The sequence below is a fragment of the Gadus morhua genome, chromosome 7 (genome assembly GCF_902167405.1).
Source record: "Gadus morhua chromosome 7, gadMor3.0, whole genome shotgun sequence".
In the NCBI taxonomy this organism is placed as follows: domain Eukaryota; kingdom Metazoa; phylum Chordata; class Actinopteri; order Gadiformes; family Gadidae; genus Gadus; species Gadus morhua.
In genome coordinates, this window is record NC_044054.1 from 23,756,508 (window position 1) to 23,777,903 (window position 21,396).

Sequence of the window (21,396 nt, forward strand, 5' to 3'; positions counted from 1 at the left end):
GGTAGATGCAATGGAACATTTTTGTCACAAAAGATTGCAGGTATTTTCTTATGCAGGTGCACACTGCACACATGTAAAATGCATTCACCTTTTGGAAAAAAAAATGCAGCATTGAAACATTAAAAATGTAATTATGTTAAGATGGTCTGGGGTGATTAATGATCGTTCTTGTTTGAGCAATTAAATCATACATTATAATGACCATATATCTTAATAATAGGCTATTGGTATTATTATTATTATCAGAATTGTTTGTCATCATTATTTTATTTATTTATATTTATTTGTTGTGTGTAGGACTGGATGCTCAATATTGTTAGTAATATATAAAATAAAGCAAGTATAAGGTGTGTGTATACATTAAAAGTAACCTAACTTCAAATTGTAGTCGTCTTAAAAGTGTAGTTCAACACCGTGAAACGCAAGTCCTCAAACCCTGTCACAATCGTTCACCGCTGCAACTGTCACGGGAACGCGCACGTCCATTGCGCGCACGTTGATTTTTTTTGGACGACTACGCGCCGCTGCTCTGCTCGTTTGGGGGTCTACTCTGTTTGACAGATGGGGTTGGTTTGACTCCGAAAACAGCTAAAGACATTAGTGGGAAAACATCAAGAAACCCGGCTTCCACAGCCATGAGAGTTGAACAGAGTGGAAATGGAGATAAGTCAACGAACGCGGTGAGCGAAATGGAAATGAAATACTAAAACGACTAACCCCCCAACATATTTAATACCATTCCATCACAAGAAGTGCAGTCAGGCTACATTAAACACCAACAAATAGCCTTAAAATACATTAAAGCACTGGCAACTGACTAAAATGTTTGTTTTACAGCGCAACATTTACATTTTGTCTTTTTATATCTTATTTATTGCTCTAATACATATTCATTCTTCCTGACGTAATGACTCAAGTGACTTGGGAGGCCTAAAAAGTATATTAAATATATATTTTAAGCCAAGGTCAGCTGCTTCACCTTGTTAGATTGCCCCACTTTTGATAAAGAGGTCTGGCATTTAGGTGTTACTGTGTAATTATAGGTTTATAGCTACTATGTTCGCTCGTGCGTACGTGTGTGAGTGTGTGCGTGCATGTGTGTGCGCTTGTGTACGCGCGCGTATTTTGGTGCGCGCGCACGTACGTGTATCGACGCCCGCGCGCGACAGCGACTGAAACACCCACTGCCTTTGTCACTCAAGCGGTGGCGGCGCGGCGGTAAGTGGAGTGATAAACAGCGGCCCTTGCTATTCATGTCAGGGGCCTAAAATAGAGAGCCGCCGAGCCGCGTCTCAGATAGCGCCCCAGCTCTCCATATATGTATGGTCGCCCCGTGCTCTCTGCTCTCCAACAACCTGGGATCGTGTGTTTGTGTGTGTGTGTGTGTGTGTGTGTGTGTGTGTGTGTGTGTGTGTGTGTGTGTGTGTGTGTGTGTGTGTGTGTGTGTGTGTGTGTGTGTGTGTGGGTGTGTGTGTGTTTGAGAGATTCATTATTTTTCTTGAGGGGCTCCTATGATATAAATATATTCGTGAAAGTACGGATTCATGTCATATTGGGTGCAGTTGACAGTAGAAACACGGCTATATATTATTCTCTACCCAACTATTCTGCTGTAGGCCCTCATAACTACCCAACTAGGCTATTCCATCCGGGTTATTAAAGTACAAGTGTATTTCTAGTTGTGTATATGTTTCAATGAGTAATTACATATAATCTGTCTTTGTGTGTGTTTGCATGTCTTCAAAGTGTGCATGTGTGTCTCTCTCAGTCTGTCCACCTGCTGTATAGCCTTAATATAGCTCCTCTTACCAAGTGTAGTGAGTGATAAGAATGTGTGTGTTATGGCTTCATGACGTACCATGACTCTGCCTGTGTCATTGGCAAAGGAACCCATGCACCCTCAGTTTATAATTCTACAGTCTTATTCGTTTTCCGGAAATACCTTTTTTATTTGACTTTTAAAGTATTTCTGATTGAATCCACATTTCTTTTCTACATTTCTCTTTTTTTTTTTATTTGAGGACGCGTAGTTCATTGTGATAAACTTATCGTTGAACTTTCTGACATTGGATTGTATTTGGTTAAGAGGTTGGCTTGCTGGGGAAATGTCAATGAAAACCACTGCATTGTTCTGTGTCAGAGAAGTATAGTAGACCACTTAGTAATTAATAGTAGCATAGTCCCGGCTTACCTGGACCTTACACATGCATTTCATATTCCTCTTTCTTGCTCCAAATACGTAATGTTATTTGTGCAACCTCCTCATTATCAATGGCAAGATTAATTACTATGTTCAATATTTACGGCACATAAAACAACATTTAAGAAGATATCTTTCCTAACATGGCTAAGAATTTCCAAACGGTAGCAGATTGATCTGATTCAATAAAGCCATTAAGACCAGCAACATATTCAAACAAGACACATCTAGGCTATATAGCAATACAACTAACAAACAAACAAACAAACCAAAGCCAAAGTGCTTTGTCTTCCGGTTTGGGTTAAGGTACTAAACTGGACACTGATGTTATCGTTTCCACTTTTTCATTCTCTACAAACCTTTTTATAATACTTTGTTTGTATTATTGTTTTGCAAGTTAATATACTAAACATGGATAAAAAAAAAATTCAATTTTCCTGAATTCCTATGAAATACGTTTGATGTAAATATTCTTTGGCTCTTGGGTCTCAATAACAAAGTTTTGTTGCATCTACAACCTTCTGTCTTTTCTGTACAGTTTCAGCTTCTCCTCAACCAGCTGAAGGAGATCACTGGCATCCATGATGCCCAGATCCTCCAGAGAGCCCTCAACGTAAGACAACACACTCCTCGAGTCAGAGAGAGTAGAGTAAAAAGAGTAGGAGGATAAACATCCTAACACAAGGCTGCAATATCAAAATATATGTTTTTCTCACAGTAGTAGAATAAAGCCTTATCCTTTGCTTGTTGGATCTCTTGACTTGAAGGCCAGTCAGGGAGACGTTGGCCATGCGGTTGGACTGCTGACAACCAAGCCTGCTGAGGTCCACGATGCTGGGGAGGACCCAGACTCCGAGACCCAGGCCTGGGAGGCCCAGAAAGGTAAACAGCTGTGTGTTTCTGTTTACCATTAGATTTGATTATGACCACGATTATGCCTTTGACTATTGGGTGAATTTCATCACAAGGTTAGGGATAGGTTATTATTTTTACATAACTTTCAGCAGAGTGCTATCAGAGTGCCGCGATGTTAATGAATTGGGGGGGGGGAATGAGTAAGTCAACATTAGTGGAATAAATCTACCACAGAACAACGCACATTAATTAAAAATAATCGACTTTGACAATCTCTATTAATTGTCATATAAAGTACTATCGCAATCCACACAACATGTGCTATTGCATTATTTGAATCATCCTAGGAACCTGGACATGTTTATTTAAGTAAATTTAGAACTAATGTGCAACTTCTAGTATTTCTGGGAGAATCTCTCTCACCACACTGTGTCCCTGCTGCTGTGTTCTGTTGACAGGGGGTCCTAAAGATGAGCTGGAGGTTGCCATTGAGCTCAGTCTGCAGGAATCCCACACTATCCAGGAGGAAGAGCGGGAACTCACCAGGTACAAGGCGATTAACCTCATGCCCTCTCCTCTCATGGTTAGCATCCATGAATGGCAACCGATGGGTTTTATTCACCTATGGCGGCAACTGACACTCTGTATGTCAATCAGACACCCATTCGAATTACCCAATTCCATGCAACCGTAATAAAGCAAAGGTTACGCAATTGATCCCCCTGATTGGTTCAAAATTTAAGATTTGTGCTTTAGAACATAACCTGGCACAAATTTAAGCCAATCACCCCTGAGCTGAAGTCTCACCAGGTCTAACGGGGGTCGAGGGAAGCTGAGGGGCCCGACTGTTGGTTTGTGTTTGATCAGATGTGGGTGTGTGTGTCAGGGCTCTGGAGGCCAGTGCCGAGGAGAGCGGAGCCCGAGTCAAGAGGAAGAGGTGCGAGGCCCCCAGCGAAGCCTGCAGCCCCACAGACTGGATCCGCCAGGAAGACTGGCCCGTGGGCATCCGCAACGTGGGGAACACCTGCTGGTTCAGCGCTGTCATCCAGGTAGGGACTGTTGGTGTGTTAGTGGTGAGACTCGGTGGTGCCGCACCATAGTGGATCACCGATGTACAGTACATTTGACCTTAATCACACAGGTCACCTGTTGACGAAAGCTTCCCATCCTGTCTCGAAACCTACATTTCTGACGTTAATTCATATTCCAACTCCAATAATATGGCAACGTTGTCACTGAATGAAGATTATGAAAATAAAATGCACATTTCTCGCTAGAAATGTGATCCAAACCGAAGGTACCCCGCCTATGGGATCGTAAAGGCTGAAGATCACGTTGGTTTAGATGCGCCCGGTCCACACAGAACCTGGAACACAGAGATCAGTAGTGTACACTAAGAATCATATGCAGCCAATGGATCTCCATCTACCTACTGATGAAGCATGTGGATGATTTTCCCAGTGAAAATATGAGGGGCTTCACGTCCACCCTAAACTCTATTAAAAGTCCATCGCAGACTCACAATTTAGTCAGACCTATCAAGTGGCTTTGCAGCAACCTGAGCCTTCATCAGAGAGTGCAAGCTGTAGCGATAATTAAATAGCTCGGTGTTGCTATGATGCAGAGACCAATAGGTCTTTTCAGTTCTTTTCACTGCCTCTGTTGATTAGAAAATGGGAGAGGGTATGTTTGTATGCCTGTCTGTGTTTCAGTCTGGAATCTTTGCTCGCATAACAGAATAGTATAGTAGTAGGCTATACAACCATTATACAAGAACGGGAAAGGGCAAATTTAATAGTATCTTCTGCAATGCAAAAAGCTCTATAGGCGTCATCTCCTTTGGCATTCATTTGTTTATTTGTGTATTTGTGTTCTTATTAATGTTCCTGTTTTTTCGTTACTGTATGCATTCGATGTTAATGCCATTTGTATGAATTTGTGTCCATTTCAATCCCAAACTCAAATTTGGTGTAAATCAATTAGCCTATCAGAGTGAGGCAAAGTGACCGCCAGCTCCGCCGGGTGGGCTCAGATGTCCTGTGTTATCGTTTGTGGTGCCAATAACAGTAGGATGGAAAGAGTGGTAATTGTATTAGATGGGATAGGAGATGGGAAGTCTGCACATCAAGTTATTCAGAGAGGCTTATGAGCTTAACATACTACATGACACATAAGACTAATTGGTGCATTAGACACTGTATCACTGTCAGAGCCCTGCCTGTGTTTCCACGCAGCATCACGTCACTGTGTCTGGTAGAGCTGCCTTTTGGGAATAAAACGATATCATTTTAGAGTGCCTCGGACAAGTTTCCTTTTCTATATACTTTTCATCCTATAGAAAAACATATCTCCTGAGCACTTGACTACTTCTGCTTATTTTAATCACTAATATCAAGACTTGCACAATGTACGTTTTCCTTCAAACTTCCATTAGATTTTCAATGAATGGAAGTTATCATTAGAGTTTTTACCTCTCTCTTGCAGTCCTTGTTCCATCTGCCTGAATTCCGGAGACTGGTGCTCAACTATTGTATCTCCGAGCGTGTACTGGAGAAGTGCAAGAGCAACGCGGTAAGTGTACTGCATGCAGTGGTGTTAAGGTAGAAGCCGGCCGGTAGAAGATTCGTTGACATTGATCGTTTCTGTGTATAGTATAACACAGTTTGTATTATAACAATAATGTTTCTTTCTTTTGCTCTCGCTCTCTCGCTCTTTCACTCTCTCGCTCTCCCTCTTAGCTGTGTTGAATTCACTGGCCTTGAAAGAATGTTTTAGTGTGAATCTGGACATTCCTTTATTACTATTATTAAGGACTACCTAACCCTATTCTTCAACCAGATTGAATGACCGCCACCACTGACATGTTTTGGAAGTAAGCGCTTTTACAACAGAACTGAATGGAGAGAGCTTTTGCTTGTGGAGTGGCTGTTATCCCTGTGGTCGTGTGCCTTCTATCTAGCTAATCCGGTTCCATGGCAACAAGTTGGTGAATTGAAAGTGTCCATTAGATACTAGGTAGGGTCCTCACAAACAAGGACCTACACACACACAAACTCACTGGATGTGTGTGTGTCTGTGTGTGTGTGTGTGTGTGTGTGTGTGTGTGTTGTTGTGTGTGTGTGCGTTGTGTTTCACAGGACAAGAGGAACCTGGCCTTCATGCAGGAGCTGCGCTGTCTCTTTGCTCTCATGGTGGGCTCCACCTGTAAGTTTGTAGACCCGTCCGCCTCCGTGGAGCTCCTCCGGGACGCCTTCAGGTCCAGTGAGGCCCAGCAGGTAGGACCGCTGGCTGTGGACCGCTGACAAGCAACCTTGGAATACACACAAACTATAATCAATAATGGGCAATGTGGTTGGAATTAAAAAGAGATTTTTTTTTTACTGAGATAATGTCTTTTGAAAAGGGAATAGTTCACAAAATGCTACTATAAAATACCTAAATCATTTTAAGTCATAATGTGTAACATTTCAGCTTGTACTTTAAATAACTTGTTTATATGTATATATATATATATATACATATATATATATATATATATTGTCAATGCTGATCAATAGGGATTGTTATCAATAAACTCACATCCATAACTGATGGAATAAAATGTGACATTAATGGAATAAAAGTGTATTGATTAATGTATTATTAATGTATTTCCTTTTTTACACATAATGTGAGGTAAACAGCAGTTTTTACCATGCTCATTGTGCCCCCTGACCTGCTTCCTCCAGGACGTCAGTGAGTTCACCCACAAACTGTTGGACTGGTTGGAGGACGCCTTCCAGCTGTCGGCCACTGGGAAGTACGTGTGGAACTAACAGTTATGCACTCAATATTATTCGTTGGTTTGTCTGCATTTCTTGATAGGGATAGGGTATTGGAAAGTGGTATTGGTATCTGATTAGAGAACTGTTTTTCTCAGGTCAGAAGAAGACAAGAAAAAAAATCCCATGGTCCAACTTTTCTATGGAAACTTTGTGACAGAGAGAAAACATGAAGGTATATATTGTGGGGTTTTCCGTCCTAAATTTGACAATCAGTTTGACCACCTACGGTATAAGCCTCTATTAATGTAGACTATTTTTCAATGTAGGAAAAATATTGTCAAACATCGAGCAATTTGGGCAATACCCCCTGCAAGTGAATGGTTTTAACAACCTGGACGAGTGTCTGGAAGGTGCCATGGTAGAGAGAGAGATTGAATCGCTGCATCCGGATCAAACCATCACTTCTAACCGAGAGGTAAACCAAAGAAATATAGAAATTGTCACCATGGCTTCATTTATTCATTTTGTGTTTCTCAATAGATTCTTACGGTTGCATTTCTATTTCTATTTCTATAATATGTGCTATCTTTTTCAGAGATGGTTTTCAAAGCTGCCACCCGTGTTGACCTTTGAACTGTCTAGATTTGAGTTTAATGCCCAGCTTGGACGCCCCGAGAAGATACACAAGAAACTGGAATTCCCACAAGTCATGTACATGGATAGGTAAGGTCCAGGTGACACTGTCAGCGATATCTTCTCACATTATTGCTTCAATGCATACAAAAATGGCTTACGGCCAGGACAAAGTTACAATCATCTTCTCCATTTGCAGAAAGGCCCGGAAACAGATGTCCATTTAACTGCTATGCTTCCAAAATAAATCTCATGCCGGTTGTTCAGAAAAAGTAAAATACCGGTTTGTCCACAGGTATCTTCACAAAAACATTGCGATGACCCACGGCAGGAGGGGCGAGGTGAAGAGACTGAAAGAACAGCTCGCCACCCTTCAGCAGAAACTTGAGTGGTACGTGTTGACGCCAGAGAGTGTGAGGACAACACTACAGCGCTGGCCTTAAGTGGAGCTCCACCGCCTCACATAGTATTCATAGACTCATGCTACATTAATGTTTGAAATCGGAGGTCCACCTCAGTTATTTTGTTGGACTTCTTCTCAAAGGGTAAACAAGCTTAAAAGATACACGTGAAGGGAAAACGGTTTGATGATCAAAAGTTTGAGTTTATATATCATTTTTTATCAGACAGTGACCAACTCTGACTCACCCCTCAAACAGATTGTAATGAATTCTAATACAAAGAAAGAATTGAAACCTGCCAGAAACAGGTCATTTTTCTTAGTACATCTAAATCAAATGGTTTGTCAAAGTAGAACAGCAAAAAATGCAGCGTTTTCCAATCTCATCATGGCCAATACTGGTAAATCAAGTCGAGGCTGCGTTCTCCCGCCTTGTCGCAGTTTCTGTAGTCCACATTCTGACTCTACAAATCTTAACGTGTCTCCCTCCAATTGGCAGCTACAAGAACTACGGCTCGGGCCCGTTGAAGTATCCCCTGGCAGACATGTTGCAGTTTGTGCTGGAGTTCGCCACCACCAAACCGCCCAGTGCATCCCAGGCAGAGGACCCCAGGAACGGCGGCTCCCCGGCAACGCCTCCCCCTAGCGACCAACCTGCGGAGTCCGCGTCAGAGGACGGGAGGTACGGACGTCAAAGGGTGGTGTGATGTGTGATGTACATCACATCGTGTGTGTGTTCTCCTTATGTCATTTCTGTCGGATTGTGAAGTCCTCATTCCAAGGTCCAGCCTTTCGGCCTCTCCGCCATACAATTCCATGACGGCAGTCCCATTCGCTGCAGTTTTTCTGTGGCTGCTGTTATAGCTGAATTGTTTGAACGTAGAGCTGAAGAGGAACCGGCAAAGGATTATAGTTAAGGCATGCAGTACACGGCTTGAAGTGAATATATGTCCCTGAATAGAAACACAACTGTAGCTCCTTCAATTGAAAATTCTGAGATCTCCACAACTCACTCTCTTTCTATCCCCTCCACCTTTAACCCTCCTTCAGTCCGACCAATCAGAGTGAGGCGGAGGCGTCGGAGGGTGTGTCAGCCTCCAACTGCCAGCGGACCCCCATCTATAAGCCCTTCACCCAGTGCAGACCCCCCATGGAGTGCCCGCCCCACCCCGCGCCTCACGACGTGAGCGAGGAAGAGCTCCACCACGTCAGGGCCTGCCTGCAGCGCTGGAGGTCCGAGGTGGAGAGCAGCATCACCGGTAGGACCACCCAACCACCACTAGCCTCACCCTAACCCCCCACCCACCCACCCACCATCCCAGACCAGACATTTTATAAATACACACCTTATGGCATCACATATATATATTTTTTCGTTAAAACCAATGGACAACAAGAAAATGACATTCACATGTCCCTGCGTCTCCTCATCATTAGACAAAGGCGTTATTTGCCCGCTCAATGATCAACTAAATTGGCAGTATTGGTTGGGTATTGATCATTTGTATTGATTAAAACCAAGCTAAAGTTGAAACGCGATTTATTATGTTTCTATTTTTACTATGTCCTGCCTGTGTATAATAATGTATCCCTATGTGTGTTTTTGTGTGTCTGTCTGTGTGTGATTTTGTGTGTGTGTGCGTGTATGTGTGTATTTGCTGCATTTATATGTGTCTTTGCCTGCGTGCTTGTGTGTCTCTGCCTATGTGTGAGTATGCATGTTTGTTGGTGTGTGTTTGTCTTTCTGTGTGTGTGTATGAATGTTTGTGTGCGTATATGTGTGTGTGTGTGTGTGTGTGTGTGTGTCTGTGTGTGTGTGTGTGTGTGTGTGTGTGTGTCTGTGTGTGTGTGTGTGTGTGTGTCGCTGTCTTCCCTTGTGTGTGTGTATGCATGTTTGTGTGCGTGTGTGTGTATATGTATTTGTGTGTGTGTCTGTGTGTGTCGCTGTCTTCCCTTGTGCGTGTGTATCAGAGCTAAAGGTCAACATTGAGCGGGTGAGCCAGGTGCTGGAGGGCATGTACAGGGACAACAGTCTGTGTCAGGTGAGCTCAAGAGCTGCCCTCTGCTAACCTACTGCAGCAGATAGCAAATCAATGGCCACTCACCCCCTACTGCCTGGGGAATACTCATGCAACTACTGGATGTTAGCTTTGTGTGGAACTGAAAATGAACACAAACCATCAACGATTTGTATTGCATATCTAACTTGTGGGATATAAGTAGGATATTTTCTAAGGTTAACCACAGTTAAAGTGTGTTTACCTGTATTCATCAGTTGCTAGAGCTGTGAACGACATCCAAACTGAATGTTGAGAGTGCTGAGCCCTTTGAGCGATGAGGTGAAAAACCCTTTTACTAACATGAACAATTGGGCGCGGCCTTATGATTTTGTTAGAATATTTCACAGCCAACGAACCACGAGCAAGTGTGCCACCAAGAGAATGAATGTAATCCGTCAGAGGCTCAGCAGCACTCTCCACATCGCAATTCCACTTGCCATTCACTCAAGCGCTTGGTTTCCAAGAGTTTTATTGCGTTTTCCTTTCAGTCTGTTCATGGACGTTGCGTTACAAAAACAAGTCCAACTGTATTCCAAAATAGTGATAATTTCAAATCGTCATTTTTACGTTCTTTCACAATATATTAATTAAGTGGCGATGCATAATTGCTTTTAAAGAGAACCATACCCCACCACTTTGGTGTGCAGGAGATGACCTCTCTAGGTTGAACCCATCCTAGTCCTATTATTATTGTTCGATATGCTACCCTGGTACTTATTGTTGATAAGTGTTGATGCGCCACAGCTGTGCTCCGCTTATTGACACTAAAGGGAATGGGCGTTTGTAGGAGAACCTGTAACCTGTGAGCCTTATCTAAAAGGTGCCTTCAGTCGGGTTTGGTTCTCCTCTAAACCCATGCCCCCCCGCTCCCCCCCGCTCAGGTCCCGTACAGACTCCACGCCGTGTTGGTCCACGAGGGGCAGGCCTCGGCGGGCCACTACTGGGCCTACATCTACGACCACGCCAACAAGCGCTGGATGAAGTACAACGACATCGCTGTCACCGAGTCGTCCTGGGAGGAGCTGATGAGGGACTCGTACGGCGGCATGACCAACGCCAGCGCCTACTGCCTCATGTACGTGGACGAGCGGATCTCCCAGCTAGTCGCAGGTACGGCGCCGCTGTTGGAAAAGAAAAACAACTAAATCGGTTTCCATTGCATCTGCACTCAAGGACACCTCGGCACACAGCTAGGAGGAGCCGGGGTTCGAACTAGCAACCTTCTGGCTACCAGTCAACCTCGCTCTGTGTCTCACGCTAGTGCAGATGCAATAGAAACCAATTTAGTTGTGTTTTCTTTTCAAACTGTGTTCCTGTTTGTTAAAACCTTGAGGTTGTGAACGATGCTCAAAGTGGATGATTCAGAAAATAATCATATAGCGTACATTATAGACCATTGGGACGCGTAAACGTGACGTGATCCTAATTTCAGAAGGTGAGCTGAAGTCCCTGTTTCAATCGGAACAGGCAGTGTTAAGCCTTAACGTGAACCCTGAATTTATCTTAAATTCTCGTTGAAGCCAGAAATTATTGATAGTCACAATATGGGGAGTCTGCCTACAGGCATCCCTGAGCTGAGACGCCCTGGCCTCCTGTCTACCGGCATTAACAATATGGATCGAAGCATCTATTCACTGTACGCCGATATGGATAAAAGGATCTAACATGACTCATATAGCTGAGATAGTAACTCCAGTCTATACGTGTTGGACTATCCTCATTAACATTCCTCATACGTGTATTTTCATTCATAAAATCCCTTTATCATCCCCCCCTTCTCAGAGGACACCGACGACGAGACCGGGCAGGTCCTGCGCGGCATGGACTCCCTGCCCCCCGTTCTGCGGCGCTACGTCCACGCCGACAACTGCTGGTTCCAGCAGGAGATCAGCGAGTGGGAGGAGCAGTTCTGCCAGAGTCAACAGGTCCAGCAGGGCCAGGCCTCGCAGGCCGGAGAGCCCGCCACCGCCGCTGCCAGCGGGCCCCAGGAAGAGGAGACGTCCCCGGGCTCCGGCCCAGAGGCTGCCCAGCAGACGCCCGTGAAGCGGCAGCCCGGGACGGAGGAGCCGACGGGTTCAGAACCACGGCTGGAGAGGCGGAGCGAGGAGGAGGAGATGGAGGAGGTAGCGGGGGAGGAGGAGGTGGAGGAGGAGGAGCCGGCAAGACGGGAGGCAGAAGAAGGTTGGTGGTGATGGGAGAAAGGATGAAGGGGTTTGGGGGTACTTAGTCATTACGTCTCATTAAGTAGCCCCTTGATCACCACAAGAAGGAATTTAACTTATTTAGTGCCAGAAGCACCTCCAGAGCAGAGACACAGTAGAGTGTATGGCAAAGGATTTAAAAAACATCCCTCAAAACGTACAAATGCAAACAACCCCATTGAGAGCGACTGTATAATCGGCATCTTTCTCCTCCACACCTGCTGTCCGTCACTCGACAACGGCGTCTTCTAGAACGATCTTCCAGCCCGGCTACTGTGTCCTCCCAGCCAGAGGGGGAGGGCTCTGGCCATAAGCCAGCGACTGCGAGCAGACCCCCGGCAGTCAGTCCCAGCCAAGACCCAGAGGCAGCCAGTGAACCCGAAGATAAGGTTGCTCCAGTGAGGGATCACGTGCGTGGCTGACCCGCTGCCTGGCCCAACGGCATTCCTCCACACCAATCAGGGGATATTATTGGACAGAGATACTGGGCCGTATAAACATGGCAATCTGGGTCAGAGCTTCTGTTTCAGTGTTTTGATTACCAAGGGGCTTTCCGGGGTCCACACAGGGATGTGTTAGGTGGTGCGCAGGCTGGCAGAGGGCGTATTAATGACTGTTCACAAATTGATCAACGTGTTATTGGAACTCTATATCCACCATGACAGTTGTGACTATAAATAAATGTGGCAATGATTTAGGGGATGATCCAGGTCAGTGTTCATGCATTTTATTGCAATTGTTTAATTTATGTCTAGTTTGATTGTCTATTTTCTATCAGTAGTTTCTTCACTGATTAAAAGTAGCCTACATTTAGCCGATAATTAAGACAACAATGGTCGCCATTTTGATGCCTTCACCGTTTGGGGAGGCAGGGATTTTGTTGGACTACGGTCTCAAAATAGAACATTCCTCTTCTCTTTCTAAGATATATTTATAGTTGGGGTGCATTTGTGTGACTCAGAAGTGCCAGGCAACTGACCACTGACTCAATTAGGACTAAAGATAGTTAAGTTATAGTCTTTACTTGCATTGTCCGGTTATGTTTGTCGAAATAAGATAGCATAATTAAATGCTCAACATATAGGTGCTGGTTGGATAAAATATGACGCATTCATTTCATGGCTATTAAGGAGCAATGACAAGTCTAAATGTAGAACTACCCTGGACAGGCTAGATCCCATAGCTACATCTCCAGCTTAATAAATAGTCTACTCTCCATATGACCTCTAGTGGCTAATATAGGAATTGCATGTAAACTATTAATTTAGTTATTTTATATGAATAAGAAAAAAAGCGTTTACAAAATAAAATAATAAAAGGTAAAATAAAACGATGAGAGAAAATAAACAAATTAAGATAATACAATTTTCTAATTCATTGGAATAAGCAAATGATATGGTTAAGGAATAAATTTAACAAATAGATGTCAGCTCACCTTTTCTCCTGTTTGTGTGTGTGGGGGGCCCCTCAGGCCCCTCAGTCCCCCAGTACCACTCCAGACCCAGGCAGCCAGAGAGCCCCAGCAACCGCTAAAGCATCATCCCCTTCAGCGGAGGAGGAAGAGGAAGGGGACGAGAACGACGCCGAGGTTGCCATCTTGAGCGCAGCCGCCGAGGGAAGCCCCGAGGCCGGGAGAGCCGAGGACGGAGAAACCGGGGGCCGCCTAGAACCAGGGCCGCGCGTGCCCAGGAGCCACCGCGACATGGAGGAGGACGCCCCGGAGGGGGAGGTGGAGGGGGAGGGGGAGGAGGGCGTGGAGCCGCGGCGGCGCCAGAGGAGGAGCCAGCAGGCATCTGAGAGCGAGGTGTCGGAGGTGGACATCCCCAACGTGGGCCGCATCACGGTGCGGGCCGACGCCGACGGCTACAACGAAGAGGTGAGTGGGAGAACCTTTAAGGACACCAGCCGGGGACTGACAGTCCTTTGGCTGCTGATCGTTGGCTGGTGAGCTGTAGATCTCATTAACAAGTGCATTTAGGGCATTTAGCAGGCGCTTCGTTCCAAAGTGACTTACAGTACATTTGTAATAGGAAAGTGAAAAGATATATCGCTGTCGGTACAGTCAGCAAGGATGTTCATAGAACCAAGTTCAAAGCACTAATAATCACTAGGTAAACCCGTTCCCCGTGTACAAAGAAAGCTAGGATAAGATGCGACATAACTAAGTACTATAACAAAAATACAGCATACAATAAGTGCGTACATTACAGTCTCCCATTATCATCCCGGTTTTCGATAAGTGACAACAGTGTTGTCACCAAATAAAGAAAATCAATGTGTCATCAGTTTCCCAGCCTTTCAGGTTAACCACAACCTGTGTGGAAGGGAAGCGAACAGAGAGCCTAATCATGTATCCATTCAGCGGATACCTTTGAACTAACCCAGTGTGATTCTGTGTGCTGCTGTCCTAGAGCATGCTGACTCCAGCCATGCAGGGTGTCATCATGGCCATCGCCAAGGCCAGACAGGTGTTCGACGCGGACGGCCCCGAGGCTGGTCTCATTAAGGTAACACCCTCCCCCTCCCCTTCGCTACAGTGGGGCTAAAATACAGTAACTGTCATCATATTAGATAACATATAACCCTATCATATCAGCTGTCTGATACATGGCAAATGTTAAAAATGCCCTACGGCAGCTATTACATTAAATGGAGCTGACTTATGACACATGGGACCATTGAAACTGATGCAACTAAATAATCCACACAATTCTTAGTATTATGTTGTTTTTATTGTTTTATTTGTTATTTGTTATTATGTAATAATTTCCAATGTACTGTCCATACATTGCCTATTTGTCATTATACTAACAGTATATTCTAGATGTATATTTGCCTTGGACCAGATCAGTGTTGTTGGAAGACAACCCCGCATTAAAACCCTTACAACACAATCCCCCCTTTACCGGCCTGCAGGCATTCCACGAGGAGTATGCGCGGCTCTTCGAGCTGTCCCAGGAAGACAGCACGCTGCAGAGCGACGTGCGCCTGCACCACGCCCTGGTCTACTACTTCCAGAACCAGGCCCCCGGACGCATCATCGAGAGGGCCCTGCTGGAGACGTTCACAGACCGCAACCTCAGCTTCGACGACAGGTGCTGGAGCCTGGGACTACCGTGTCCGTGTGACTTTGGATTTCTGTCTGTCTCTCTGTACCCCCCCGAGGTCCACCTGACATAAGTCTGGGCGGCATGTGGCTCAGAAGGCAGAGCGGGGTTGACTGGTAGCCAGAAGGTTGCTAGTTCAAAACCCTGGCTCCTCCTAGCTGTGTGTCGAGGTGTCCTTCAGCGAGACACCTCACCCTGACTGCTCCCCAGAAGCTGGCTTGTTGCCTTGGTTGACACCACCGTTGGTGTGTGAGTGGGGGGATGTAAGGCAATATTGCAAAAGCGCTTTGAGTGGCCCCTTGTTAGAAATGCGCTATATAAATCCTTTTAATGTTTACCATTTGCGTGGATCGTATGAGTAGAATAGGTTTTGGGAGCGGTTGGACTGAACGCCAAAGGGCCCTTTGCTGCTTTTCATGTCGGAGAGATCTGAGGAATACACCATGTTTGAGGTTTAAAATATAGCAGTATTTCTGATTATTCTCATCATTCACGTAGTTCCACAGTTTCGTCTCGGACGGATCAGTAGGAGTACTTTCTGGTAAAGATGATACGTGGTGTGATGTGTACTTGGGGGTTTGGGAGCTGACATTGTCCATGCCGCCTGCAGGGCGGTGAGCATCATGAGGGAGGCGCGGTCCAAGCTGCGTCTGATCAAGCCGGAGGACATGGACATGGACGAGTACTTGGTATGGACCAATTACTACCTCCAAACACATAATGCTCCTGGTGCATTTTAAAGAGCTTTTTAAAGGCCTGCTGAGGACTTTATTAATATTTTGCAATGAGGGGGTTTTCATTTAATCACACTGAATTATGAGAGTTATTACAGCTGCATCTTTCAGTGTTAACCAACATTATTGAGTTCATGGCTGAAACGACAATGATTTTAAATGTTCCAAATGCTAGACAACACGTAGCAGCCATTCCCTGGGCAGTTACAAATTAATTAAATAATATCCACCTCTTGAAGACCATACAAGGACACGGCTGCAGAAGGACTCATACATCACCACTTCACCAGATGGGCAAAACACTATTTTACCAAATTACTAATACCACTCATTTTATTTTCTGCACATAAATTCACCAGAGGAGAGGCAAAGTAATCGTGTGTCATGTATCACAAAAAGGCATTGGTAGAGGGTTTTGAATGTCGATCTTAGTGTGGGGAAATCTACCTACCTGCCGCTCTGCCGTCAACTCTTAATGCCGCCATAAAATAACCGATTGTAATCTGACTCCGAATAAGGTTCCGCTATAATTCTTGTTGATTATTCTGTGACCTGGCTGTTGTGATTGTGCAGGACTGGAAGGATGACTACAGACAGTTTCGGACCGTGTTTATCTACCTTCTCACGGGGCTTGAACAGTACCAGCATGGAAAGTAGGTGTTGTCATGACTAACCCCACATCTCGCTCACCTCTTCATCATGTCTTTATGTGCGCTTGAGTTCCACAGTCGTAATAAGCTAACACCAATGTGTACTGTGAAATCTAGTTTCTACCTTCCACTGTAGTATTGGACTGTTTATATTGTGTCTGCTTTTTTAATCATTAGAGAAACAATTCCTCCTGTATGGCAAGTGGCCATGGTTTGTCTGTCGCCAGGGTCATAAAATGATTAATAATTCAAAAAGCTAATTAAAAAGAAAACTATAATTCCCAGCCTCCCTTGTGTGTGAGTGTGTGTCTGTGTGTTTTTGTGTGTGCGTGCATGTGTGAGTGTGTGTCTGTGGTTGTATGGTCACCTCTGTGTCCTGTGTGCAGGGTCCGCGAGGCTCTGATCTACCTGGCGCACGCCTACCAGAGCAACGCCTCGCTGCTGAAGAAGGGCGAGAGGCGAGGCGTGAAGCAGTCCGTCATTGCACTTTACCGGAGGAAGTGTCTCGCGGTGAGCACCGTTCAGTGGAGAATAAGTGGGACAATTTAAATTGTAACAACAGCGCCATCTATGGTGACAATCGGGTCATTGCAATTCCATGTGATTCAGGCTGGCAAGTCAGTTCACGTAACCGATGGTAATGCCATGGAATGGAACTAATTAGAATTATTCAGAAACATTTAATATTTAGCAAATAAGTTTTCATATTTGTTTTCCAGATACGTTCATTTTCAGTATCTTTTGCATATTGTCAGCCTCACAGCATTATTGCCTTATTTAAAGGTTCATCTTGTATTTAGTGTCAAAAATGCCTAAGTCAAATAGATGACTCAGGCAGATAGTGATTATGGAATGTTCAAAACACTCTGATTAGCATAGGATAAAGATAGATAGATAGATAGATAGATATATACTTTATTAATCCCGGGGGAAATTCAAGTATCCAGTAGCAGCCGACTGACTTGGCTAACCCTAAAGCCAATGCTCTCAGTGAATCAGCAGTGTTAGGAGAGCAGAGTTAGGCTAGATATTACAATTTGGCCAAAATATGAGGCAATTATGCTGTGAGGCTAATGATAGGCTCCATCCATCTTATGTATAAGCAATTGACACCGACCCTGGTTGGGTGGACATGACGTTTTTTTGCAACTTGTGTGTCTGACATCATCTCCTTCCTCTCACCTGAGCAGGCGCTCAACGAGAGCGCGTCGCAGCTGTTCAGGAGCGGCGAGGAGACAGAGGTGGAAGAGGGCGTGGCCATCATGAACGAGGCCATCATTCCCTGCCTGCACCTGATGTCGCGTGACGCCACGCTGGCCCCGGAGGACGCCGACGTCATGGAGACCATCCGCGACCACTGGTGCACGTGCCTCAGCCCCGACATGGATGGTGAGGGGGGTGGGGTGTGCAACCGCACCCGACCTGTGAGGTCGGGGTGGGATAGAAGTGATTACACCTACCTCCACTATCAGTACCTAGTTGTAGAGTGGAGAACACTTTCAATTTTGACTAGCCATTTTCAGAAAGGACACACTACCGTGTACTTGCTTGATTGTTTAAATTATAAGCATTTAGTAACGTGTTTTGGAAGATAAGGTTAAATAGATCCTTAATATGCTCATTTAACCATAAATAGAAATGCTGTACTTCGTTTTGCAGTACAGGCCGTGATGCAATATTCTTATTTCTAAATGATATTGGTTCTCAAGCAATTTTTACCAATGTATCCCCTATATTTATTTCAGAAAATTACCATGTTCACCAGCATCTAACATTTTTAGGAGGGAAAAATATATTATTGAACATATATAAATGTATGAGCATGTGATATATTAACATGAACATGACATGGGGGCTGTGAATACTCTTTCCCTTTTTGTAATTCATGGGAAAGATTACATGAATTTTTTACTATTCAAATTTACTACATTTCATGAAGGTTTTTAGAGATTTTCCTAGTACCCCTTGCAATCTTTCCAAGTACCCCTAGGGGTTCTTGAGAAACACGGGTTTAATCCAACAAAACCCCATGTCCCCCACCGGCCATGGAAACAAATATGAGGGAAGCTGCAAAACGTCTCATCCGTTTTCTGTAACGTGGCTGGCGCCAAATGACTGATCTTCCAGCCAGAGAATCCATTAGAAGTGTCTAACGAATCTTCATGCTCTGCTCTCCGCTACGCAGACTCCCTGCAGGTCAAGCTCGGCGAGATCCTGCCCAGAGTCCTGGACAGTTCAGCGGAGATGGTGGTGCTGAAAGACCCCCCCAAGGTGCACGGCAGCTTCCCCAATGACCTGTGTACCCGGCTGGCTGCGGCCATGGAGTCCATCCGCAACACGTCCATAGTGGTCGTTAAGTGAAGGAGAAAGGGAAGGTCGATGATCCAGAGGGTCCCTCAGCGGAGCGCCCAGCCCGGAAAAACCTGGAGGCGCCCTGTTCAGGGTTGGCAAACACTAGACGTGTGTAGCATAGCAACAGGTCATATCTGTGATATGTGTTTTAATATGTTGTTTTTATAACTTTTTAACAGGATTTATTTCACCTGGAGACATCGAGCCGTAGCCCAGTTCAAGAGAGAGAGAGTTGCAGAGAGTAACACTGGAAACAACACTACAATGCATAGTGCAAAGATCGTATTCGACACAGGAATGGCTTTTTCTGATTGATTCAAAATAGTGCCTGGGGACACTTCCTGGTGCCAAGGCAGTGTTTTCCTCCAGCACTGTATGGTTAAGGCGGCTGCATTAACAACAATAGGGCCCCACCTTGACTACCAATATATAAAGAAATAATAATCTCGTAGGGAAAGAAAACATATTTCCATCAGGTACAAAAAAAAAAAAGATAAATAATGCATTGGTAATACTGTTCACAACAATAGTCGTGCCATGAAGCTTTTTTTAATGGAATTGAATCGGCGGCATCAGGTGGGTGTATATATTATTGGGAACTGAAACCCTCACTGAAGACTGCAGGGCTACGAGACAAGCCACCCTGCCCCTTGACCACCTGGACTAAGACATTTTCTGGAGGAAACACTGCAAGCCATCACCTTCCACCAAATTAAGCCAATAACAAGAAGCTTTCGTTATAACATGAGTTGCACCATGAATGGTTCAGGTGTTTAGGGGGTAAAGCCTTAACGCACTTGGGGAGGATGAACAAGAGTTCGAATGGAATAAAATTTTATATTTACCGCACAATTTATATGAATTCTCAAAATCAAGACTTGCAGTGAACAGAATATGGTATATAGATTATGGATTGTAGGTGATGTACAAATGTACTTTGTTTATACACAAACCCTCCATTTCACACTGCTTTTTTCACTTCACAGCCTGTGATGATGCTTAATAAACAGTTGGAATTCCTTGTGACCCATTCCTTTATTTCCTATTGAAATTGGTGGTAAACTAGGGGTATTCTACAAACATTGTCAATATTATTCCATGGACAAAGTCCAAACTGTAGTAGCAGATGATGTGACTTGAACATGTACAAAATTTCAAGTTTAAGCGGATAACGTTCATGAATATGCACTGTTGTGTGTGAGGTCAAGGATTTCAAGCGACAACATAATTCAATGTCAATGTATATCGTTTTTTTTAAGCAATAAGTTATTTGATACAGAAGTGTGAATAGATGGTTACTCATTGAAGTGCCACGCATACAAAAAACATTCACCCTGGTCATGAACATACAAATCCAAGATATGTTTTTTATCAGTGCAACTGATCCCACACTTGTACCTAGCCAAACCGTATACAATTCTGTGATAAATATGAATCAAGGATATGAGTGGACATATGCAACCCGTAGAACATGTAACACTTGCAAACAAAACAGTTTGACATGAATGTTTTAATGTCTTCCAAACACACGCACGCACAAACACACACACACGCACACACACAGCACAAAAACTGCTGGCTAAATGATATTTCTATGTTTTACATCAGACATTATTAGTCATGCTAATATTCTTTTTATAACCAAACAGATGCAATGTAGTGTTTCCAACGTAAATCCACCTGGATCACTTTGAATTGGGGGACACTTTACCGACCCACATGATCACACTCCATGAGGGAACTAATTTTTTCTGGAAATATTTGAATCATTAAAAAGGTGCGTTCACAATATTTAAAGAATAAAAACGAAGAATTATTTGAACAGTGTTTGACATTTACCTGCGTTTCAATTGAATAATCAAAAGAAACGGCGGCCTAAAAAGCTGGTTAGGTTGGCCAGGTGGGTTGTAGCGTGTGTAGTGTGCAAGTTCCTCTTTTAACCACGTAATACAGAGACAAGCTGTAACAACAGAGTAGGTTGAACCCTTGCCCACTCAAAAATGTGGAAGTCATCATTCTTTACCACATTAATCCTAGACTGGTTGTTGGTTCACATTTTCACTTCTAAAACTCATCTGTCATCCTACTGGGGAGTTGGCTTGCCAGAGTTTAGGGGAACAAAATAAACATGTGTAAAGAGTGGTGTTCAATCTAATGCGGTTGCAGATGTAGAAAGGCCATAGGCCTTAATGGCATGATTCAACTACTGTGCTCATTCATTATAAGGTTACAGCCAACACGGGTTAGAAGCTGCTTAAAGTGTTAAACTGATTTCAAAATAAACAAGAAACCATCTGTCCCAAGTTAGGGCAACAGTTATGGCTATTAGTCATAGCAGAATAGGAGCTTGAAGTTTAAAGAGCAATTACAGAACAGACTACTTTTGCTGCCATCTAATCGTTAAAATCCAATAACCATTTATTGAAGTCTATCCTTAACT

At 44.2% G+C, this 21,396-nt stretch overlaps 1 protein-coding gene across 1 annotated transcript; it reads left to right on the top strand.

Moving 5' to 3' along the window:
* Window positions 1–493: 493 nt before the first annotated feature.
* Window positions 494–19,975, top strand: usp28 (ubiquitin specific peptidase 28). Its single transcript, XM_030361616.1, has 26 exons — window positions 494–680; window positions 2,739–2,813; window positions 2,968–3,082; window positions 3,514–3,601; window positions 3,942–4,104; window positions 5,540–5,626; window positions 6,193–6,330; window positions 6,784–6,854; window positions 6,975–7,051; window positions 7,146–7,294; window positions 7,415–7,542; window positions 7,748–7,843; window positions 8,352–8,534; window positions 8,903–9,111; window positions 9,824–9,894; window positions 10,794–11,022; window positions 11,695–12,093; window positions 12,366–12,523; window positions 13,585–13,989; window positions 14,525–14,620; window positions 15,030–15,208; window positions 15,831–15,909; window positions 16,528–16,607; window positions 16,991–17,114; window positions 17,795–17,993; window positions 18,790–19,975. Exons 1-26 carry the CDS (start codon window positions 636–638, stop codon window positions 18,963–18,965), a joined length of 3,819 nt encoding a protein of 1,272 aa, XP_030217476.1. The 5' UTR covers window positions 494–635; the 3' UTR covers window positions 18,966–19,975.
* Window positions 19,976–21,396: the final 1,421 nt, after the last annotated feature.

Excerpts from the sequence above, each read along its gene's own strand:
- usp28 (XM_030361616.1), top strand. The coding sequence starts at position 636 with ATGAGAGTTGAACAGAGTGGAAATGGAGATAAGTCAACGAACGCG. Across the intron at positions 7,295-7,414 it reads CCATCACTTCTAACCGAGAG|AGATGGTTTTCAAAGCTGCC; the intron begins GTAAACCAAAGA and ends TATCTTTTTCAG. Across the intron at positions 8,535-8,902 it reads TCCGCGTCAGAGGACGGGAG|TCCGACCAATCAGAGTGAGG; the intron begins GTACGGACGTCA and ends ACCCTCCTTCAG.